Source organism: Cherax quadricarinatus, chromosome 29, assembly GCF_038502225.1.
Source record: "Cherax quadricarinatus isolate ZL_2023a chromosome 29, ASM3850222v1, whole genome shotgun sequence".
NCBI lineage: Eukaryota > Metazoa > Arthropoda > Malacostraca > Decapoda > Parastacidae > Cherax > Cherax quadricarinatus.
Window position 1 is genome coordinate 33966452 of NC_091320.1, and position 24401 is coordinate 33990852.

Consider the following 24401-nt stretch of genomic DNA (forward strand, 5'->3'; position numbering starts at 1 on the left):
ATTATAAGAAGCCATCTCGATAAGCATAGCTTGATTAATGATACTCAGCATGGATTCACAAGAGGCCGGTCTTGTCTAACTAATTTATTAACTTTCTTCAGTAAAGCTTTTGAGGCTGTTGACCACGATAAAGAATATGATATTGTTTACTTAGATTTTAGTAAGGCATTTGATAGAGTTCCGCACCAAAGACTGGTGAAGAAAGTAGCAGCTCATGGCATTGGGGGAAGGGTGCTCTCGTGGATCGAATCATGGCTCACAGACAGGAAGCAGAGAGTGTCCATAAATGGGGTTAAATCCGAGTGGGGATCAGTAACAAGTGGCGTTCCACAGGGATCAGTCTTGGGCCCGTTGTTGTTTATAATATATATCAATGATCTTGATGAAGGAATTACTAGTGATATGAGCAAATTCGCCGATGACACGAAGATAGGTAGGATAATTGATTCAAACGTAGATGTTAGGGAACTTCAGGAGGATTTAGACAAACTCTACTCTTGGTCAGAAAAGTGGCAGATGCAGTTCAATGTAGATAAATGCAAGGTTCTGAAGCTCGGGAGTGTCCATAACCCTAGGTCGATCATGTAACCAAGTCACTGGCTTGGAAGCATTTTGAGGCGGTCGTCCTGTTCAAGTTCAAGCAGCATTGTCGTTCCATAAGCATGGGATACTGAGGCATTGCGGATGGAAGTTTATGCCGAAGACGGAAGAGGATATGTCATCCAGGGGAAGAATCATTGATGGCCGAAGGTAAGGTCCCTCCAGTGCCAGTCCCTTCACCAGCTGCCAGTGGGAGTTGTCGAAAGCTTGACGTAGATACTTGTGCTTAAAAACAAGATTGCCAAGGCACTTGATGGACAATACAAGCCTGGTATACCGGACCAGGTTGTTAAGTAAGATCACATGCAACAGTTAGGTATCCCTATTACGAAAATGCTTTCGCTCACACAGTGGTTGGCTTCAAGTCGAGGGTAAGGCAGCCAGATAGAAAGCAGCGATATTGAAAGACGATGGCTACCGATACGGGTCTGGGGACCAGTTCCTTAGCTTGATAATCGTTCATAGCATGAAACGGTATGGAAGATGAAGAAGGCATGGACGGATTATCAGTAGGTTGCGACGGAGTCACTGAGCAGGTCCAAGAATGCCAGATAAACAAGAGGTCCAGTCCCTCTCAACTTCGTCGCCTTGGAAGTTGGCTCGAGTTCGAACGCTGGGATTCAGTTACCAGATACCCTGTGTTGTAGTAACCAGACAGACTGAACATTGTGGTCGGTGAAAATACCGGACAGGCTTGTTAGTAAGACACATGCAATGCAAGTTGTGCCAGTCTTCTTATTATGAAATGTTTGCTCAACAATAAGCCAGGCTTGAGTCGACAGCAGCTGAGTTGTAGCAGCATGGCTGGAAGATAACACGTCGTTAACCTGTGCAAGTGGCTTGGAGGTCAGTCCTCAGTTCTGGAAGACATTGTTCCCATAGGCATGAAACAACATGGAAGACTTAGCGACAGGACGGACGGGAGCTTCAGTATACTGTCAAGTTAGTGAAGACGTGTCAGGCAGGTCAAGTCCCTGCATTGAGAGGTCAAGTCCCTCTCATTCCAGCCGGCTCACTGCAAGTTGTCTGAGTGCTGACGTGTTAGCCAAGATACTCTGTGTTGTAGTGTTGACAGAACATTGCAAAATGGCATATACCGACAGGTTAGTTCAGGTAAGAGCCACATATGCAAATAGTTGTGGTATCCTATTATTGCCTGCTTTCGCTCAGCAGCTTTCTTCAGTGTCGAGCACAGAAAGTTGATAGTTAGAAGATACTTGAAATATTTGATGGGTAATCAGTCAGTCTCACCTCTTGGCGCTATAAAAAGCTCCATCCTGTCACTTCTTCTCCATATTGTTTCATACTATGGAACAATGCTCTTCTCCAGACTGAGGGACTGACCACCTCAAAACTTTAAGGGTGATGGACTGATTACATCGTCTTCAAGTATCTTCTGCTTCTATCAACTTTTCTGTACTTGACTGAAGAAGCCTACTGTGTAGGCGAAACGTTTCATAATAAAGATACCTAACTGTTGCATATGTGTCTTACCTAACAACCTGTCGGTATTTTATACCATTTTAATGTTCAATCTGTCAGACACTGCAACACAAGGGTATCTTGGTACAGACCTGCAATCAACTTCGACAACTTCCACTAGTGAGAGGGGCTGGATTTGAGAGGGACCTGACCTCTCAACATCTGAGTTCTTACCTCTCCTAGTGGCCTACGTCTCACCTCTTGGCGCTATAAAAAGCTCCATCCTGTCACTTCTTCTCCATATTGTTTCATACTATGGAACAATGCTCTTCTCCAGACTGAGGGACTGACCACCTCAAAACTTTAAGGGTGATGGACTGATTACATCGTCTTCAAGTATCTTCTGCTTCTATCAACTTTTCTGTACTTGACTGAAGAAGCCTACTGTGTAGGCGAAACGTTTCATAATAAAGATACCTAACTGTTGCATATGTGTCTTACCTAACAACCTGTCGGTATTTTATACCATTTTAATGTTCAATCTGTCAGACACTGCAACACAAGGGTATCTTGGTACAGACCTGCAATCAACTTCGACAACTTCCACTAGTGAGAGGGGCTGGATTTGAGAGGGACCTGACCTCTCAACATCTGAGTTCTTACCTCTCCTAGTGGCCTACGTCTCACCTCTTGGCGCTATAAAAAGCTCCATCCTGTCACTTCTTCTCCATATTGTTTCATACTATGGAACAATGCTCTTCTCCAGACTGAGGGACTGACCACCTCAAAACTTTAAGGGTGATGGACTGATTACATCGTCTTCAAGTATCTTCTGCTTCTATCAACTTTTCTGTACTTGACTGAAGAAGCCTACTGTGTAGGCGAAACGTTTCATAATAAAGATACCTAACTGTTGCATATGTGTCTTACCTAACAACCTGTCGGTATTTTATACCATTTTAATGTTCAATCTGTCAGACACTGCAACACAAGGGTATCTTGGTACAGACCTGCAATCAACTTCGACAACTTCCACTAGTGAGAGGGGCTGGATTTGAGAGGGACCTGACCTCTCAACATCTGAGTTCTTACCTCTCCTAGTGGCCTACGTCTCACCTCTTGGCGCTATAAAAAGCTCCATCCTGTCACTTCTTCTCCATATTGTTTCATACTATGGAACAATGCTCTTCTCCAGACTGAGGGACTGACCACCTCAAAACTTTAAGGGTGATGGACTGATTACATCGTCTTCAAGTATCTTCTGCTTCTATCAACTTTTCTGTACTTGACTGAAGAAGCCTACTGTGTAGGCGAAACGTTTCATAATAAAGATACCTAACTGTTGCATATGTGTCTTACCTAACAACCTGTCGGTATTTTATACCATTTTAATGTTCAATCTGTCAGACACTGCAACACAAGGGTATCTTGGTACAGACCTGCAATCAACTTCGACAACTTCCACTAGTGAGAGGGGCTGGATTTGAGAGGGACCTGACCTCTCAACATCTGAGTTCTTACCTCTCCTAGTGGCCTACGTCTCACCTCTTGGCGCTATAAAAAGCTCCATCCTGTCACTTCTTCTCCATATTGTTTCATACTATGGAACAATGCTCTTCTCCAGACTGAGGGACTGACCACCTCAAAACTTTAAGGGTGATGGACTGATTACATCGTCTTCAAGTATCTTCTGCTTCTATCAACTTTTCTGTACTTGACTGAAGAAGCCTACTGTGTAGGCGAAACGTTTCATAATAAAGATACCTAACTGTTGCATATGTGTCTTACCTAACAACCTGTCGGTATTTTATACCATTTTAATGTTCAATCTGTCAGACACTGCAACACAAGGGTATCTTGGTACAGACCTGCAATCAACTTCGACAACTTCCACTAGTGAGAGGGGCTGGATTTGAGAGGGACCTGACCTCTCAACATCTGAGTTCTTACCTCTCCTAGTGGCCTACGTCTCACCTCTTGGCGCTATAAAAAGCTCCATCCTGTCACTTCTTCTCCATATTGTTTCATACTATGGAACAATGCTCTTCTCCAGACTGAGGGACTGACCACCTCAAAACTTTAAGGGTGATGGACTGATTACATCGTCTTCAAGTATCTTCTGCTTCTATCAACTTTTCTGTACTTGACTGAAGAAGCCTACTGTGTAGGCGAAACGTTTCATAATAAAGATACCTAACTGTTGCATATGTGTCTTACCTAACAACCTGTCGGTATTTTATACCATTTTAATGTTCAATCTGTCAGACACTGCAACACAAGGGTATCTTGGTACAGACCTGCAATCAACTTCGACAACTTCCACTAGTGAGAGGGGCTGGATTTGAGAGGGACCTGACCTCTCAACATCTGAGTTCTTACCTCTCCTAGTGGCCTACGTCTCACCTCTTGGCGCTATAAAAAGCTCCATCCTGTCACTTCTTCTCCATATTGTTTCATACTATGGAACAATGCTCTTCTCCAGACTGAGGGACTGACCACCTCAAAACTTTAAGGGTGATGGACTGATTACATCGTCTTCAAGTATCTTCTGCTTCTATCAACTTTTCTGTACTTGACTGAAGAAGCCTACTGTGTAGGCGAAACGTTTCATAATAAAGATACCTAACTGTTGCATATGTGTCTTACCTAACAACCTGTCGGTATTTTATACCATTTTAATGTTCAATCTGTCAGACACTGCAACACAAGGGTATCTTGGTACAGACCTGCAATCAACTTCGACAACTTCCACTAGTGAGAGGGGCTGGATTTGAGAGGGACCTGACCTCTCAACATCTGAGTTCTTACCTCTCCTAGTGGCCTACGTCTCACCTCTTGGCGCTATAAAAAGCTCCATCCTGTCACTTCTTCTCCATATTGTTTCATACTATGGAACAATGCTCTTCTCCAGACTGAGGGACTGACCACCTCAAAACTTTAAGGGTGATGGACTGATTACATCGTCTTCAAGTATCTTCTGCTTCTATCAACTTTTCTGTACTTGACTGAAGAAGCCTACTGTGTAGGCGAAACGTTTCATAATAAAGATACCTCTAGTTGGGTTATTGAGGCTGGGAGTTTGGGTAGTTTCAAATTTAGGTTGGATAAGTACATGAGTGGGAGGGGTTGGATTTGAGAGGGACTTGCACATCGGAGCTTGTTTCTTGGGTGGCATTGAAAATTGGGTTGGTCAAATGTTGTTAGTGGGATGAATTGTAAAGGACCTGCCTAGTATGGGCCAACAGGCCTGCTGCAGTGTTCCTCCTTTCTTATGTTCTTATGTTCTTAAATACATGAGTGAGAGGGGTTGGATTTGAGTGGGACTTGCATATGAGAGTGGATAGAGTTATCAGAGCTTATTTCTTGGGTGGCATTGAAAATTGGGTTGAACAAATATTTTGTTAGTGGGATGGATTGTGAAGGATCTGCCTAGTATGGGCCAACAGGCCTGCTGCAGTGTTCCTCCTTTCTTATGTTCTTATGTTCTTCCATAGCACTCTCAGGTTACCTGCCAGAAGAAATAGTCTGCTGAGGCTGTAACTGGTTCCTCTCCACCCCTCTGAGGTACTGGGAATTTCTTCTTCAAAGATATGCAGGAGGTTCCTTCAGTGTTCCTTGCCGTGCTACGTCGGCCGCTCTGGGTCCCGTTCCAGCCTGCGGTAATGCCAGAGTTATACACTAAACTTATCGATGGTCCATGTAGTAAACATGAAGGAGATATGAATACGTATTATAAAGAAAATATGAACATCAGATGATAGAGATGATATTCCACCTCTCTGTAGTGGCTTGCTTTACCTTTATTGATTGTTTAAATTCAGCGCTGAATTACGTAACATCACAGTCACTAGTGAATTGGTTGTGAAACAAATAGACAGACTGAAGCAAAATAAGTCGCCGGGACCTGATGAGCTTTTTTCAAGTGTTCTTAAGGAATGCAAAATGGAACTTTGTGAACCATTAACTAATATTTTTAATTTATCTCTTCAAACAGGTGTAGTGTCTTCAAGATTCTTCTGCTTCTATCAACTTTTCTCTACTCTACTGAAGAAGCCTACTGTGTAGGCGAAACGTTTCAAAATAAAGATACCTAACTGTTGCATATGTGTCTTACCTAACAAAGTGTCTGATATGTGGAAGATGGCTAATGTAATTCCTATTTTTAAATCAGGGGATAAGTCGTTACCGTCAAATTACCGCCCAATAAGCCTGACCTCAATTGTAGGCAAATTGTTAGAGTCAATTATAGCTGAGACTATAAGAAGCCATCTGGATAAGCATAGCTTGATTAATGATACTCAGCATGGATTCACGAGAGGCCGTTCTTGTCTAATTAATTTATTAATTTTCTTCAGTAAAGCTTTTGAGGCTGTTGACCACGATAAAGAATTTCATGAGGAAATGGTATGGTGATACCGACAAGATGTGGAAAAAGACACTTATGTACAGTTCAGGACATTTATTAAAGGAAACGTTTCGCCACGAGTGGCTTCTTCAGTCCTAATACAGAGAAAACTAAGAAAACATTTATATATATAGTGGCAGGAGTCAGGTGAGGTGACGCGTGGGTAGAGGTGGTTGTAGTAGTAGTAGTAGTAATGGAAGGTCCCTCTCTTGCCTCACCTCCTTAGTTCCATTACTACTACTACTACTACTACTACCACCTCTACCCACGCGTCACCTCACCTGACTCCTGCCACTATATATATAAATGTTTTCTTAGTTTTTTCTGTATTAGGACTGAAGAAGCCACTCGTGGCGAAACGTTTCCTTTAATAAATGTCCTGAACTGTACATAAGTGTCTTTTTCATATTGTTTACTTAGAATTTGGTAAGGCTTTTGATAGAGTACCGCACCAGAGACTGTTAAAGAAAGTGGCAGCTCATGGTATTGGGGGAAAAGTGCTGTCATGGATCGAGTCATGGCTCACAGACAGGAAACAGAGAGTCCATAAATGAGATTAAATCCGAGTGGGGATCTGTAACAAGTGGCGTTCCACAGGGATCAGTCTTGGGCCCATTGTTGTTTATAATATATATCAATGACCTTGATGAGGGAATTACTAGTGAAATGAGCAAATTCGCTGATGACGCAAAGATAGGTAGGATAATTGATTCAAACGTAGATATTAGGGAACTTCAGGAGGATTTAGACAAACTCAATACCTGGTCAGAAAAGTGGCAGATGCAGTTCAATGTAGATAAATGTAAGATTCTGAAGCTCTGGAGTGTCCACAACCCTAGCACTTATAAGAACATAAGAACGAAGGAACACTGCAGAAGGCCTACTGGCCCATGCGAGGCAGGTCCAAGTCTCCTACCGGCTTAAGCCAATGCACCCAACCTAGTCAGGTCAGGTCACATTGACTTAAGGGAGGAACACGGCAACCGACCTGTTAGCACAAGCTATCAGGTCTAACTCACACCCACCCACATCTACTCATGTATTTATCCAACCTATTTTTAAAGCTACACAACGTTCTGGCCTCTATAACGGTACTTGGGAGTTTGTTCCACTCATCCACAACTCTATTACCAAACCAGTACTTTCCTATATCCTTCCTGAATCTGAATTTTTCCAACTTAAAACCATTGCTGCGAGTCCTGTCTAGGCTAGATATTTTCAGCACACTGTTTACATCCCCTTTATTTATTCCTGTCTTCCACTTATACACCTCAATCATATCCCCCCTAATTCTACGTCTTTCTAGAGAGTGCAGTTTCAGGGCCCTTAGTCTATCCTCATAGGGAAGGTTTCTGATACATGGGATCATCTTTGTCATCCTCCTTTGTACATTTTCCAGAGAATTTATATCCATTCTGTAATACGGTGACCAAAACTGTGCAGCATAATCTAAATGAGGCCTAACCAAGGATGTATAGAGTTGAAGAACAACCTGAGGACTCCTATTATTTATGCTTCTTGATATGAAGCCAAGGATTCTATTAGCTTTATTGCGAACACTTATGCACTGTTGTCTTGGTTTCAGATTACTGCTAACCAGAACTCCTAAATCTTTTTCGCAATCCGTAATATTAAGATCTACATTATTTAGTTTATATGTGGCATGGTTATTGTCCTGTCCAACATTTAGAACTTTGCATTTGTCTATATTAAACTGCATCTGCCACTTCTCCGACCACTGCATCAGTCTATTCAAATCTTCCTGGAGTGCTCGAATGTCCTCGTCAGAATGAATTCGACGGCCTATTTTGGTGTCATCGGCAAACTTGCCGATGTCGCTCTTTATGCCCTCATCTATGTCGTTTATGTAGATTGTGAACAGCAGGGGGCCCAACACTGACCCCTGTGGAACACCGCTCGTGACGCTTCCCCACTCTGATTTCTCCCCATTTATGCAAACTCTCTGCTGCCTATTTGTCAACCATGCCTCTATCCAGGAAAAAATTTCTCCTCCTATTCCATGTGCTTTAATTTTCCTCAATAGTCTCTGATGTGGGACCCTGTCAAAAGCCTTACTGAAGTCCATATACACAATATCATATTCATTACCATGATCTACCTCCTCAAATACCTTAGTGAAAAAAGTTAATAAATTCGTAAGGCAGGAACGCCCCTTTGTAAAACCATGCTGAGATTCGTTGATTAATTTATGCTTTTCAAGGTGGCTACGAACTGCCTCGGCAATTATTGATTCCATAAATTTTCCCACTATGGAGGTTAGGCTTATTGGTCTATAGTTCGAAGCTAAGGACCTGTCACCTGTTTTGAAAATAGGTATCACATTTGCCATTTTCCACTTATCTGGCACCATGCCAGTTTGTAGTGATATGTTGAAAAGATTAGCCAAAGGTGTGCTAAGCTCCTCTTTACATTCCTTTAGAACCCTTGCATACAGTTCATCAGGGCCTGGGGATTTGTTAGGTTTTAATTTATCTATTTACCTAAGGACCATGTCACTTGTGACCCTAATAGTGCACAGTTTATTATCGTCCTGTTCTACATAATTTATCATTACTGGAATATCACTGGTATCCTCCTGTGTAAAAACTGAGAGGAAGTATGTGTTAAAAATTCTACACATTTCCTTATCACTGTCAGTGAGCTGACCCGAGGAACTTTTGAGTGGGCCTATCTTGTCCCTGATCTTACTTCTGTATACCTGAAAGAATCCTTTTGGGTTAGTCTTCGATTCTCTTGCAACTTTAACCTCATAATCTCTTTTTGCTTTTCTAATTCCCTTTTTTATTTCTCTCTTTAACTGAATATATCGATTTCTTAATTGCCCCTCTCCTCTTTTGATTTGCCTATATATGCCTCTCTTTTGACCAATCAGATATTTTAATCTATTGTTCATCCATTTAGGATCATTTTTGTTTGATCTGATTTCCCTATTTGGAACATAATTTGACTGAGCAGCTAGAACTATGCCCTGGAAAGCATCATATCGGCAACCATCACCACCTACCTGACCCTTAGTCAGGTCATTCCAGTTCAGCCCACCTAAGTAATTTTTCAGTCCTATGAAATCAGCCAAGCGAAAGTCAGGGACGGAGACTTGATTGCCATTATTAGGGGAATTCCATAATATGTTAAAACTGAGTGATTTGTGATCACTCTCCCCAAGCTCATCATTAACCTCAAGATTATTAATTAGTGTTTCCCTACTGGCAAGAACCAAGTCAAGGAGGTTATTTCCCCTAGTTGGCTCTGTCACAAACTGTTTTAAAAAACAATCCTGGATCGAATCAAGAAAGTCACCCGTCTCTAAATTTCCTGTCAAATTGCTCCAGTCAATCTGTCTATAGTTGAAATCTCCCATTAGCACAACATTTTCGTATGTAGATGCCTTACGAATTTCGTCCCATAGAAGTTTACTGCACTCCCTATCAAGATTTGGGGCCCTGTAAATCACACCCAAAATTAGTTTTTCTCGGCCCTCGAGAAGCTGTAACCAAACAGATTCAGTGGCTGACGCTTCTAATTTAATATCTTGTCTAACACAACAATTTAAATTGTCTCTGACATACATCGCTACTCCACCACCTTTCCTGTTGACCCTGTCAGTGTGGAATAATTTATAGCCTTGTATGTGACATTCAGAGGGCATCTCTCTATCTTTCAGATTGAGCCAGGTCTCTGTTATAGCAATAATATCTATGTTTCCTGCACTTGCAATTAATCTTAGCTCATCTATCTTATTTCTTACACTCCTGCTATTAGTATAGTAAACCTTAAGGGAGCTAGTCCCTTGCTGCCCTCTGCTGTCCCCCTTTGTTTGCTGACCTGTTCTATTGTCTTTATTTATAACTTCATGCTGAATGCCTTTTATACATTTACTGTTTCCAACCCTAGTGTTGCAACCTGCTTGTTTCCCACACACACCCATACCTCTATCTTCCATCAGTTTAAAATCATAGGCATTTCACCAATGGCCTTCTCAATCGAGTCTGCAAGTGCTACCACCCCTGCCCCAGAGAGATGTACCCCATCCCTTGCATACATATCATGTTTGCCATAAAAGTTGTTCCAGTTGTCAATGAATGGGATTGCAAGTTCCTTGCAGTATCTGTCTAGCCAGCAATTTACACCAATTGCCCTAGACAACCATTCATTTCCTACTCCCCTTCTAGGCAAGATGCTACATATGATTGGGATCCCTCCCTTAGACTTAATGAAATCTATAGCTGACCTGTACTTATCTAGCAGCTCTTCTCTCCTACCCTTCCCAATATCATTTCCACCAGCACTGAGACAGATAATGGGCTTGTTCCCATTACCTGACATGATATTATCCAGCCTGTTGACAATGTCCCCAACACCAGCTCCAGGGAAGCACACTCTATCTCTCATCTTCTTATTCCTATTACAAAAAGCACGGTCAACATATCTTACCTGAGAGTCACCAACCACAAGAATGCGCTTACCTTCATTAGCAGGGGCAGTAGTACCCTTACCTTCACTGGCCACTGAAGTACATTCATCCTGGAGAACAGAGAAGCGATTTCCTACCTTCAGATCTTCACTCTTAACTTTCCTTACTCTGATGCGCCTCCCATTACTGTGAACAACTCGCCACTTGTAGCAGGTGCTGGGCTGCACCTCACTGCTGGTAGCCGTTGCTACCTCCCCACCTACAGCCTCCTCACAGTGAGAGACAGACTGCACCTCACTGCTAGAAGCCTCATTCCCCACATCTCCAACCACCTCACACTCTCTCCCGGGCCCATTGAGGTGGACCTTCAGCCTCCTAATCTCCTCCTGGAGAAGCAAGACCTCCTCCTTCAACTCTCCAACCTCAGTTTTTAAAACACTGCAGAAGCAAGCCATGCTTTGTAACCGTCCACGCTAATCCCCAAAGCAGCTCAGGGTCTGTGACCTCACGTGACGACTGACCATACAGATTGCGAAAAGGACTTGGGGGTTATGATAAGCAGCAACCTTAAACCAAGACATCAATGAACATTAAAATGGTATAAAATACCGACAGATTGTTAGGTAAGACACATATGCAACAGTTAGGTATCTTTATTTTGAAACGTTTCGCCTACACAGTAGGCTTCTTCAGTCGAGTACAGAAAAGTTGATAGAAGCAGAAGATACTTGAAGACGATGTAATCAGTCCATCACCCTTAAAGTTTTGAGGTGGTCAGTCCCTCAGTCTGTTGCATATGTGTCTTACCTAACAATCTGTCGGTATTTTATACCATTTTAATGTTCATTCTGTCAGACACTGCAACACAAGGGTATCTTGGTACAGACCATCAACTTCGACCTCTACCAGTGAGAACGGCTGGGTTTGAGAGGGACCTGCCCTCCCAAAGCAACCTACGTCTCACCTCCTGGCACTATATAAAGGCTCCATCCTGTCACTTCAACTTCATATTGTTTCAGACAACGGAACAATGCTCTTCTCCAGACTGAGGGACTGACCACCTCAAAACTTTAAGGGTGATGGACTGATTACATCGTCTTCAAGTATCTTCTGCTTCTATCAACTTTTCTGTACTCGACTGAAGAAGCCTACTGTGTAGGCGAAACGTTTCAAAATAAAGATACCTAACTGTTGCATATGTGTCTTACCTAACAAGACATCAATGCCTAAGCGTGCGTAATGAGGCAAACAGATTACTGGGATTTATATCAAGAAGTGGTGGAAATAAATGGTATAAAATACCGACACAATGGAAATATAAACACAGATGCAGTATAATGTGATCCTTTATTGACAACGTTTCACCCACACAGTGGGCTTTTTCAAGTCACACACGGATCTACCTGGGGTGGAAGGTACGAGAGTATTTATAGTCAGAATGTTGAGGTCAGGTGGAGAATGCTGCATCTGATGATCTACCGGGTGGGGCTATAGAGTCTTGGGTAGCAGTATAAACACAAATGCAGTATAATGTGATCCTTTATTGACTACGTTTCGCCCACACAGTGGGCTTTTTCAAGTCACAAACAGAACTACCTGGGGTGGTGTACGAATGGTACATAATACCGACAAGATGAGAGTAAGACACATGTGCAACATCTGGGTATCTTTATTGTAGACGTTTCGCCATCCAGTGGCTTTATCAATACAAATTCCAGGACATAACTTGAAGACAGTAGAACTATGTACAGAAGATGAGGTAATCAGTCCCTCAACCTAGGAGTAGGTGCGAACAGCACCATAGTCGTGGAGATTCTGAAGCAGAAGAAAGAATCCTGGCGCTTATATAGTAACGTCAGGTGAAGCAGACGAGGGCAAATTCACTGGTAGGCGGGATTCCCCAGTGGAAGTAGGTCCGTCCCAAAGAGAGGGTTAGTTGTAGTAGTAGATGTCATAGTCGTGAAGGTTATGTACATGTCCTCAGAATTAAGATTCCATGATGTTGCAGTGTCTGACAAGTTGTGTACGAATGGTACATAATACCGACAAGATGAGAGTAAGACACATGTGCAACATCTGGGTATCTTTATTGTAGACGTTTCGCCATCCAGTGGCTTTATCAATACAAATTCCAGGACATAACTTGAAGACAGTAGAACTATGTACAGAAGATGAGGTAATCAGTCCCTCAACCTAGGAGTAGGTGCGAACAGCACCATAGTCGTGGAGATTCTGAAGCAGAAGAAAGAATCCTGGCGCTTATATAGTAACGTCAGGTGAAGCAGACGAGGGCAAATTCACTGGTAGGCGGGATTCCCCAGTGGAAGTAGGTCCGTCCCAAAGAGAGGGTTAGTTGTAGTAGTAGATGTCATAGTCGTGAAGGTTATGTACATGTCCTCAGAATTAAGATTCCATGATGTTGCAGTGTCTGACAAGTTGTGTACGAATGGTACATAATACCGACAAGATGAGAGTAAGACACATGTGCAACATCTGGGTATCTTTATTGTAGACGTTTCGCCATCCAGTGGCTTTATCAATACAAATTCCAGGACATAACTTGAAGACAGTAGAACTATGTACAGAAGATGAGGTAATCAGTCCCTCAACCTAGGAGTAGGTGCGAACAGCACCATAGTCGTGGAGATTCTGAAGCAGAAGAAAGAATCCTGGCGCTTATATAGTAACGTCAGGTGAAGCAGACGAGGGCAAATTCACTGGTAGGCGGGATTCCCCAGTGGAAGTAGGTCCGTCCCAAAGAGAGGGTTGGTTGTAGTAGTAGATGTCATAGTCGTGAAGGTTATGTACATGTCCTCAGAATTTGCCCTCGTCTGCTTCACCTGACGTTACTATATAAGCGCCAGGATTCTTTCTTCTGCTTCAGAATCTCCACGACTATGGTGCTGTTCGCACCTACTCCTAGGTTGAGGGACTGATTACCTCATCTTCTGTACATAGTTCTACTGTCTTCAAGTTATGTCCTGGAATTTGTATTGATAAAGCCACTGGATGGCGAAACGTCTACAATAAAGATACCCAGATGTTGCACATGTGTCTTACTCTCATCTTGTCGGTATTATGTACCATTCGTACACAACTTGTCAGACACTGCAACATCATGGAATCTTAATTCTGAGGACATGTACATAACCTTCACGACTATGACATCTACTACTACAACTAACCCTCTCTTTGGGACGGACCTACTTCCACTGGGGAATCCCGCCTACCAGTGAATTTGCCCTCGTCTGCTTCACCTGACGTTACTATATAAGCGCCAGGATTCTTTCTTCTGCTTCAGAATCTCCACGACTATGGTGCTGTTCGCACCTACTCCTAGGTTGAGGGACTGATTACCTCATCTTCTGTACATAGTTCTACTGTCTTCAAGTTATGTCCTGGAATTTGTATTGATAAAGCCACTGGATGGCGAAACGTCTACAATAAAGATACCCAGATGTTGCACATGTGTCTTACTCTCATCTTGTCGGTATTATGTACCATTCGTACACAACTTGTCAGACACTGCAACATCATGGAATCTTAATTCTGAGGACATGTACATAACCTTCACGACTATGACATCTACTACTACAACTAACCCTCTCTTTGGGACGGACCTACTTCCACTGGGGAATCCCGCCTACCAGTGAATTTGCCCTCGTCTGCTTCACCTGACGTTACTATATAAGCGCCAGGATTCTTTCTTCTGCTTCAGAATCTCCACGACTATGGTGCTGTTCGCACCTACTCCTAGGTTGAGGGACTGATTACCTCATCTTCTGTACATAGTTCTACTGTCTTCAAGTTATGTCCTGGAATTTGTATTGATAAAGCCACTGGATGGCGAAACGTCTACAATAAAGATACCCAGATGTTGCACATGTGTCTTACTCTCATCTTGTCGGTATTATGTACCATTCGTACACAACTTGTCAGACACTGCAACATCATGGAATCTTAATTCTGAGGACATGTACATAACCTTCACGACTATGACATCTACTACTACAACTAACGGCAATATAAACACAAATGCAGTATAATGTGATCCTTTATTGACTACGTTTCGCCCACACAGTGGGCTTTTTCAAGTCACAAACAGAACTACCTGGGGTGGAAGGAACGCGAGTATTTATAGTCCGGCTGAGGTCAGGTGAAGAATGCTGCATCTGATGATGTACCGAGTTGGGTTGTAGAGTCTAAAAACTTGGGTAGCTTGGATAGGAGACTGGACAAGTTTGTGAGCAGACCTTCTACAGTGTTCTTATGTGGGATAGCGATGAAGAAGTTTCTTGGCAAGTGGTTCAGCTATGTTATAGAAGCCACTATTCTGGTTGAAGTTGTCGGATATAGAAATAAGTGATGATTCCAGGATTCTTCGGTATTGAGTGTTGTCTTCTGTGGCGATAAGTCTTGAGTTTCTGTAGTTTATCAAGTGGTTGTGTGAATTACGGTGTTGTACGCAGGCATTCCTTGTGTCGTCAGACCTGCTTGCGTATTGGTGTTCTGAAATACGTGTTTGGAGGTCCCTTGATGTTTCGCCCACGTATAACTTGTTGCAGTCATTACAAGGGATTATGTATACCCCTGCAGAGGATGGAGGCTTGTCCTGCCTACTACTGGTGATGTCCTTGATGGTCGTGGTTGTGGAGGTAGATACTTGGAATGATGTTTTGGCAAAGATGTTGGAAACATGTTTGGCAATGGAGTTGGTGGGAAGGACTATGTATCTCTTCTCGGCAGTGTCTTCTCTGGGTGTGTTGAAGATGTTTAGTGCTCGCCGTCTGCAGTCTCTGATGAAGTGACGAGGATACTGGAGTTTGGAAAATACCTGTTCAATTATAGTGCATTCTTCCTCAAGGAACTCGTTGCTGCAGATTCTGAGTGCACGCAGGAAGAAGCCTATAATTACACCACGTTTGGTTTTGGTGTCGTGGTGAGAGTAGAAGTGGAGAAGATCGTTTTGGTTGGTGGGTTTTCGATAGACTTTAAAACGAAGTTCGTGGTCAGCTTTGCAGAGTAGAACATCAAGGAAAGGAAGAGTGTTGTCGACCTCTTCTTCAAGTGTGAACTGGATTGAAGCCTCGACCTGGTTGAGCTTGTCTTGGAGAGCTTGAACGTTGAAGCGTTTAGGAGTTATGAGGAGAATGTCGTCAACATAACGGAGCCAGGTGACAGACGAAGGAATAATGGTGGAGAAACGTTCGGCTTCTAGATGTTCCATGTATAGGTTCGCTAGGACTGCACTGAGTGGCGAACCCATGGGTAGTCCAAAAGTCTGCTGAAAGAGGTGATTTTCAAAAGAGAAACACGTAAAGCCAACACATAGTTCAACCAGGTCGATGAAGTCGCTGGCTGGAATGGGAAGATCAAGTGAATCGTCAATTTTCTTGCGCAAGAGATCGATGGCTTGTTTAGTAGGTACTTTAGTGAATAGGGAAGTCACGTCAAGGCTGGAAAGTTTCTTGTTCCTGATGTTGATGTTGCGAATGCGATTGAGAAGATCACCTGTCCAGTCTCCTATCCAAGCTACCCAAGTTTTTAGACTCTACAACCCAACTCGGTACATCATCAGATGCAGCATTCTTCACCTGACCTCAGCCGGACTATAAATACTCGCGTTCCTTCCACCCCAGGTAGTTCTGTTTGTGACTTGAAAAAGCCCACTGTGTGGGCGAAACGTAGTCAATAAAGGATCACATTATACTGCATTTGTGTTTATATTGCCATTGTGTCGGTATTTTATACCATTTACTACAACTAACCCTCTCTTTGGGACGGACCTACTTCCACTGGGGAATCCCGCCTACCAGTGAATTTGCCCTCGTCTGCTTCACCTGACGTTACTATATAAGCGCCAGGATTCTTTCTTCTGCTTCAGAATCTCCACGACTATGGTGCTGTTCGCACCTACTCCTAGGTTGAGGGACTGATTACCTCATCTTCTGTACATAGTTCTACTGTCTTCAAGTTATGTCCTGGAATTTGTATTGATAAAGCCACTGGATGGCGAAACGTCTACAATAAAGATACCCAGATGTTGCACATGTGTCTTACTCTTACCTGGGGTGGAAGGAACGCGAGTATTTATAGTCCGGCTGAGGTCAGGTGAAGAATGCTGCATCTGATGATGTACCGAGTTGGGTTGTAGAGTCTAAAAACTTGGGTAGCTTGGAAAGGAGACTGGACAAGTTTGTGAGCAGACCTTCTACAGTGTTCTTATGTGGGATAGCGATGAAGAAGTTTCTTGGCAAGTGGTTCAGCTATGTTATAGAAGCCACTATTCTGGTTGAAGTTGTCGGATATAGAAATAAGTGATGATTCCAGGATTCTTCGGTATTGGGTGTTGTCTTCTGTGGCGATAAGTCTTGAGTTTCTGTAGTTTATCAAGTGGTTGTGTGAATTACGGTGTTGTACGCAGGCATTCCTTGTGTCGTCAGACCTGCTTGCGTATTGGTGTTCTGAAATACGTGTTTGGAGGTCCCTTGATGTTTCGCCCACGTATAACTTGTTGCAGTCATTACAAGGGATTATGTATACCCCTGCAGAGGATGGAGGCTTGTCCTGCCTCCTACTGGTGATGTCCTTGATGGTCGTGGTTGTGGAGGTAGATACTTGGAATGATGTTTTGGCAAAGATGTTGGAAACATGTTTGGCAATGGAGTTGGTGGGAAGGACTATGTATCTCTTCTCGGCAGTGTCTTCTCTGGGTGTGTTGAAGATGTTTAGTGCTCGCCGTCTGCAGTCTCTGATGAAGTGACGAGGATAGTGGAGTTTGGAAAATACCTGTTCAATTATAGTGCATTCTTCCTCAAGGAACTCGTTGCTGCAGATTCTGAGTGCACGCAGGAAGAAGCCTATAATTACACCACGTTTGGTTTTGGTGTCGTGGTGAGAGTAGAAGTGGAGAAGATCGTTTTGGTTGGTGGGTTTTCGATAGACTTTAAAACGAAGTTCGTGGTCAGCTTTGCAGAGTAGAACATCAAGGAAAGGAAGAGTGTTGTCGACCTCTTCTTCAAGTGTGAACTGGATTGAAGGCTCGACCTGGTTGAGCTTGTCTTGGAGAGCTTGAACGTTGAAGCGTTTAGGAGTTATGAGGAGAATGTCGTCAACATAACGGAGCCAGGTGACAGACGAAGGAATAATGGTGGAGAAACGTTCGGCTTCTAGATGTTCCATGTATAGGTTCGCTAGGACTGCACTGAGTGGCGAACCCATGGGTAGTCCAAAAGTCTGCTGAAAGAGGTGATTTTCAAAAGAGAAACACGTAAAGCCAACACATAGTTCAACCAGGTCGATGAAGTCGCTGGCTGGAATGGGAAGATCAAGTGAATCGTCAATTTTCTTGCGCAAGAGATCGATGGCTTGTTTAGTAGGTACTTTAGTGAATAGGGAAGTCACGTCAAGGCTGGAAAGTTTCTTGTTCCTGATGTTGATGTTGCGAATGCGATTGAGAAGATCACCTGAGTGTTTGAGATGTGCTGGACTGATAGTGCCCAAGAGTTTCGAGAGGTGTTTGGCGAGAATTCCTGAGAGCTTGTGGGGAGCACTGCCTATTCCCGAGGATATGGGCCTCAGTGGGATACCAGGCTTGTGAGTCTTTGGCAGGCCGTACATTCTGGCAGGTCTGGGGTTGCTGGGCATGGTGTGCAGAAGTTTCTTCCCTTGTTCTGAGCTCCTCAGAATGCGGCGAGTCCTTTGAAGAAAAGTTTTAGTAAGGTTGTCCACTTGGTTAGTTGTGAGAGGTTTGTAGGTATCTGGGTCATTAAGTAGATTGAGCATTTTGTTCCTGTAATCGTCAGTGTTCATGATGACAACACCACCTCCTTTATCAGCGGTGGTGACCCTGATGGTCGTGTCTTCTGCTAAACCTTTGAGTGCATTGATGTAACGTCGGGGTATGACTGGGGAGCTGCGTGTTGAGATGGCTGCTGAGATGATGCCTTGAAGATAGCCTTTTTGGAAGTCGGAGTCATTGTGTCTGTAGTTTTTGGCGATGAAATTGAGGTCTTGTTTTGGTTTCGTAATTCCTGTTGCGAATTTGAGGCCTAAGCTGAGGGCTTCAGTTTCTGTGGTTGACAGTGGACGAGATGAAAGATTTTGAATAATTTCAGGTCTTCCTAAACTTTTCCAATTACTATTATCGCAGAGTGTTTGTAGTTTCCTAGTAAGTCTGATCTTCTGTTGAACATTCGCTGTGGTAACTCTGCTGCGAATGATTTCGGCGGTGCGTCTGTTCATGTTGCCCCGGAGTGTTGTGCCTAGTGTTCTGGCTTGGAGAAAAGCTTCCTTTGTAGCATTGTTTAAGTCATCTGCACACTCTTCAAGGTAGGTCCGATCTTCCCATTCCAGCCAGCGACTTCATCGACCTGGTTGAACTATGTGTTGGTTTTACGTGTTTCTCTTTTGAAAATCACCTCTTTCAGCAGACTTTTGGACTACCCATGGGTTCGCCACTCAGTGCAGTCCTAGCGAACCTATACATGGAACATCTAGAAGCCGAACGTTTCTCCACCATTATTCCTTCGTCTGTCACCTGGCTCCGTTATGTTGACGACATTCTCCTCATAACTCCTAAACGCTTCAACGTTCAAGCTCTCCAAGACAAGCTCAACCAGGTCGAGCCTTCAATCCAGTTCACACTTGAAGAAGAGGTCGACAACACTCTTCCTTTCCTTGATGTTCTACTCTGCAAAGCTGACCACGAACTTCGTTTTAAAGTCTATCGAAAACCCACCAACCAAAACGATCTTCTCCACTTCTACTCTCACCACGACACCAAAACCAAACGTGGTGTAATTATAGGCTTCTTCCTGCGTGCACTCAGAATCTGCAGCAACGAGTTCCTTGAGGAAGAATGCACTATAATTGAACAGGTATTTTCCAAACTCCACTATCCTCGTCACTTCATCAGAGACTGCAGACGGCGAGCACTAAACATCTTCAACACATTCTACAAGATTGATGGACTGAACACATCGACTCCAGGCTGAGGGACTGATTACCTCATACTCCTCCTCTCCTTACGCCTTCCTCTTTGTATTGGACTGATGAAGCCACTGTGTGGCGAAACGTTTCCTGAATAAAGATTCCCATATGCTACATAAGTGTCTCAATCTTCATCTTCAACACACCCAGAGAAGACACTGCCGAGAAGAGATACATAGTCCTTCCCACCAACTCCATTGCCAAACATGTTTCCAACATCTTTGCCAAAACATCATTCCAAGTATCTACCTCCACAACCACGACCATCAAGGACATCACCAGTAGTAGGCAGGACAAGCCTCCATCCTCTGCAGGGGTATACATAATCCCTTGTAATGACTGCAACAAGTTATACGTGGGCGAAACATCAAGGGACCTCCAAACACGTATTTCAGAACACCAATACGCAAGCAGGTCTGACGACACAAGGAATGCCTGCGTACAACACCGTAATTCACACAACCACTTGATAAACTACAGAAACTCAAGACTTATCGCCACAGAAGACAACACCCAATACCGAAGAATCCTGGAATCATCACTTATTTCTATATCCGACAACTTCAACCAGAATAGTGGCTTCTATAACATAGCTGAACCACTTGCCAAGAAACTTCTTCATCGCTATCCCACATAAGAACACTGTAGAAGGTCTGCTCACAAACTTGTCCAGTCTCCTTTCCAAGCTACCCAAGTTTTTAGACTCTACAACCCAACTCGGTACATCATCAGATGCAGCATTCTTCACCTGACCTCAGCCGGACTATAAATACTCGCGTTCCTTCCACCCCAGGTAGTTCTGTTTGTGACTTGAAAAAGCCCACTGTGTGGGCGAAACGTAGTCAATAAAGGATCACATTATACTGCATTTGTGTTTATACTGCCATTGTGTCGGTATTTTATACCATTTATTTCCAGAGTCTTGGGTAGCTTGGCAGGGGTATTGGACAAGTTGTGAGTAGACCTTCTGCAGAAACTTCTTCATCGCTATCCCACATAAGAACATAGAACACTGCAGAAGGTCTACTCACAACTTGTCCAATACCCCTGCCAAGCTACCCAAGACTCTATAACCCAACCCAGTGGATCATCAGATGCAGCATTCTCCACCTGACCTCAACATTCTGAACATGACTATAAATACTCTCGTACCTTCCAACCCAGGTAGATCCGTGTGACTTGAAAAAGCCCACTGTGTGGGTGAAACGTTGTCAATAAAGGATCACATTATACTGCATCCGTGTTTATATTTCCATCAAGAAGTGGTATAAACCTTGGTAATAAATACCGATAAGTTGGTTTAGAAAGACACGTAGCAAACACTATGACATATTTATTAGAAAACGTTTCGGTCCTGGGACCTTGATCACTTCTAACATACAGAACGAACGAACGAACAAGTGCAGGTAAGATCCCAATGGGATGAGCTGGGAAGACGGGAGAGGAATGTTGTTCTTAGTCGTAGAAATAGAGCCAGGGCTTGACCCAGCAGCTAAGGCGATCGTGGGACAGACTTGAGAACAGGAACAGAGAGGCCCAGTCGCGTTGGTCTTGTAGCAGTAGGTTAGTCACAGGACGAGGTAGGCAACGATGATAACTGTGGTGAGTTGGAGAGGTGGCATCTACGTTGAGATATGCGGGTTTTTGCTTGTCCTAGCGACCGGTCTTGGATCCACTTTGAAGTCGCCGGAATGCAGGTTTTGATAGGAGAGTACACTCGATTGTACGAGTTTTGTCGGTGCCAAGGTCTTCTAGTAAGTCGGTTACAGTTTGTTGGTCACATCCAGGGGCAACGGTATATTTCATAGTCCCATGTTTGATCTGATAGACTGCCAGGACGGCAACCGGTGATATGAGTAGTGGGTTACTTGTGTAAATGGTGGGAGGGCCAGTGGATCTGATCGGTTGTTCCTCTTCTGCAGGTTGAGGTGACTCAATACGTAAAGGTGGTTGTGTCGAGGCTTGCTTAGTTGATCGTGGTTGTGGCGAAGGTGGGGCTGATGCTTCAGGAGGTGTAGTGCTGGAAGTCAGAGGCAGCTCCTCTTTGGTGGAAGGAATGTGAGTGCTGTCATTGGTGGATTCAGTGCGCCACACAGTGGCTTCATCAGTCCATACAAATGTGACACCACCTACGACTGCTGGACAAATGTGACACCACCTACGACTGCTGCACCTCTCCTGCCTACGGTTTATAAGCTGCTTCTCCGCTCATATGCCGTATTCTATTCAAGATTGATGGAGTGACCACATCGACTCAAGGTTGAGGGACTGATTACCTCATTCTCCTCCTGTTCTTCAAGTTTATCCTTTGTATGGACTGATGAAGCCACTCTGTGGCGAAACGTTTCCTCAATAAAGATACCCAAGAGTTGCACATGTGTCTAATTTAACAACGTGTCGGTTCTTTGAACCATTCATCTACAACTCTGTTGACGATATTTACAGACCCGAAAACTCTACCATTCTCAGCAGCGCTGTATAGCCCTTGTGGCTTAGCGCTTCTTTTTGATTATAATAATAATAATCTACCATTCTCAAAATACGCTGTTCTACTCCTGCTGACGCCTCTACACTCTTCAGTCAAGGAATCTTTGCCAAGACCATCCGCATTCCTCCAAACACTCTCTTCACTCCGAACTTCTACCCAATCACACAATGTCTTAAATGCTACAAATTCGGCCACGACAAAAACACATGCACATCTACACAAGCCTGCTCCAGATGTTCAGCAACTGGCCACTTCTGGAATACTTGCAACCTTCCCCTTAAGCTGGTCCAGAGCGCAGTGTACCGCCATCCTTCGGCTTCGTTTGGGCTTTCCCACAGCCAAGATGATGATAGACAAGGCAGAGGAGATATGCCAGCACTGTCAGCACGTTATCCAGCGCCCCCTAACACACTAACTCCTGGAGTGCGAAGCTACTAAGACACTCCGCAGGCAACTGGCACTGATATCCCCTACCGAAGAAAACCCAGAGAGGACTGCGGCTACACTAGTGTACCATGGAGTCAACGAACCAGACAAGCTGTTGCCCGTGATAACGACATATCCTCCTCCTCGCTAGTGTCCACAGTAAGGAGTACATACGGTGTTGTCGCTTATGAGACGGACCAGATGAACTGACCAAAACAATGCTTGAATAGCATACGTTGCAACATTGCAGAACCCTTTCTCCTTCGGGAGCCTGAGACGGGTCATCGCCAGGACTCCGGTCTTGGCGAAAATCATACATACATCCACAAGGGATTGTGTAAACACAACCATTGACTAGTTCAAGGTTCATCGCTTTGGTGCTGGTCAGGTCTTTCATGGATGTGCTGGTTGTGATGGCGACTTTAGTGTTGGCTTGTGCAAGTACTAAGCTGAATTGAAGTGGTTTTCTCCTCTCTGATTCATCCAAAGAATGGACAAATCAAAGTGGACGTTAAGACGAAGTCATATTTTTTACATTACAGCTGGGATAAAGATATTTTTGGGGCATAGCGATGTGTTCTTCTCTAATAAGAGCATGCCATTTGTGCTACCAGCACTACTACCACCACCCAATGATGCTACCATCACTAATATCCCTCACTACCAACATCACTCGTCTCCCCTGTCCACTCACTACCACCATTCAACATTACTTACCTCTGCCCCCACAGTGGTGAGGGACACTACTACCACCTATTTTATTCAACACCACCACTGACCTGGCCACCACGCTGAGAAAGGCAAACTGAGGGAGTTGACCCTCCGCTGGGAGAGATGGTTGACGTGGTTCATGACGCCTTCAGTGTAAAAACTCAAGGTGTCCCCACCCATCGCCTCCAGGAGGTCGGAGACGAAGTCGTTCTCTACCTACCTCGAAAATTTATGAGAAAATGAATAGAAAGGGATCCTATTGAGTAGTGTTATTTGTGAAAAGAATGAAAACACTCAAACCTTCAATCTTTACTTTCGGTTAAGACCATCGCAGTGCTGTATGACCCTTGTGGGTTTAGCTCTTATTTTTTATTTAAATAATAATAATAATTTACGTCTGTGCTACTTCCGTCTTGAAGATTGAGACACTTATGCAACCTATGGGAATCCTCAATAAAGATTCCCATATGTTGCATAAGTATCTCAATCTTCAACTTGTCGATTTTTAAACCATTTAGTACTTGCGTCTTGTCGGTTTCTCTCCCTCTGCAGTTTGTACTTAAAAAACTGTTTCGCTTTTATGTAATATTCGTGTTAATGTATGTCATAATTACACAAATTTTAATGAAACTATCTTAAATATATACCTTAAAAGCAAGGTTGGCTTCAGGACAGACTGCAACACAATGGACATAAGCCAATAAGTGAACAACGGGAAAGAAAGGATAATATTATTAATTAAAGCAGGGTAGCGTTCTTGGTCCACTAGTATTAACCTTGTATATTACTGACCTTCCAAATGCCTCCCAGGAACTTTAATCAGTCCTGTTTGCGGATTACACATGTTCTTGTAACCATACTAGACAGACTGTCCCACTCATCAACGTAAGGACGTGGAAATAAATGGTATAAAATACCGACACAAT

The 24401-nt window shown here is 43.6% G+C and overlaps 1 protein-coding gene across 2 annotated transcripts in view; it reads right to left on the reverse strand.

Annotated features, from left to right (window-relative positions):
- LOC128690438 (serine protease svh-1-like) overlaps nucleotides 1–24401 on the reverse strand; it is a 109415-nt gene that overhangs the window by 63541 nt on the left and 21473 nt on the right. For both annotated transcript variants that reach the window (XM_070089693.1, XM_070089692.1), the window contains exons 11-12: nucleotides 23544–23691; nucleotides 5531–5676 (exon numbers count right to left, since the gene is read on the reverse strand). In XM_070089693.1, the coding sequence (XP_069945794.1) occupies nucleotides 5531–5676; nucleotides 23544–23691 (294 nt within the window). The remainder of the gene's footprint in view (nucleotides 1–5530; nucleotides 5677–23543; nucleotides 23692–24401) is intronic.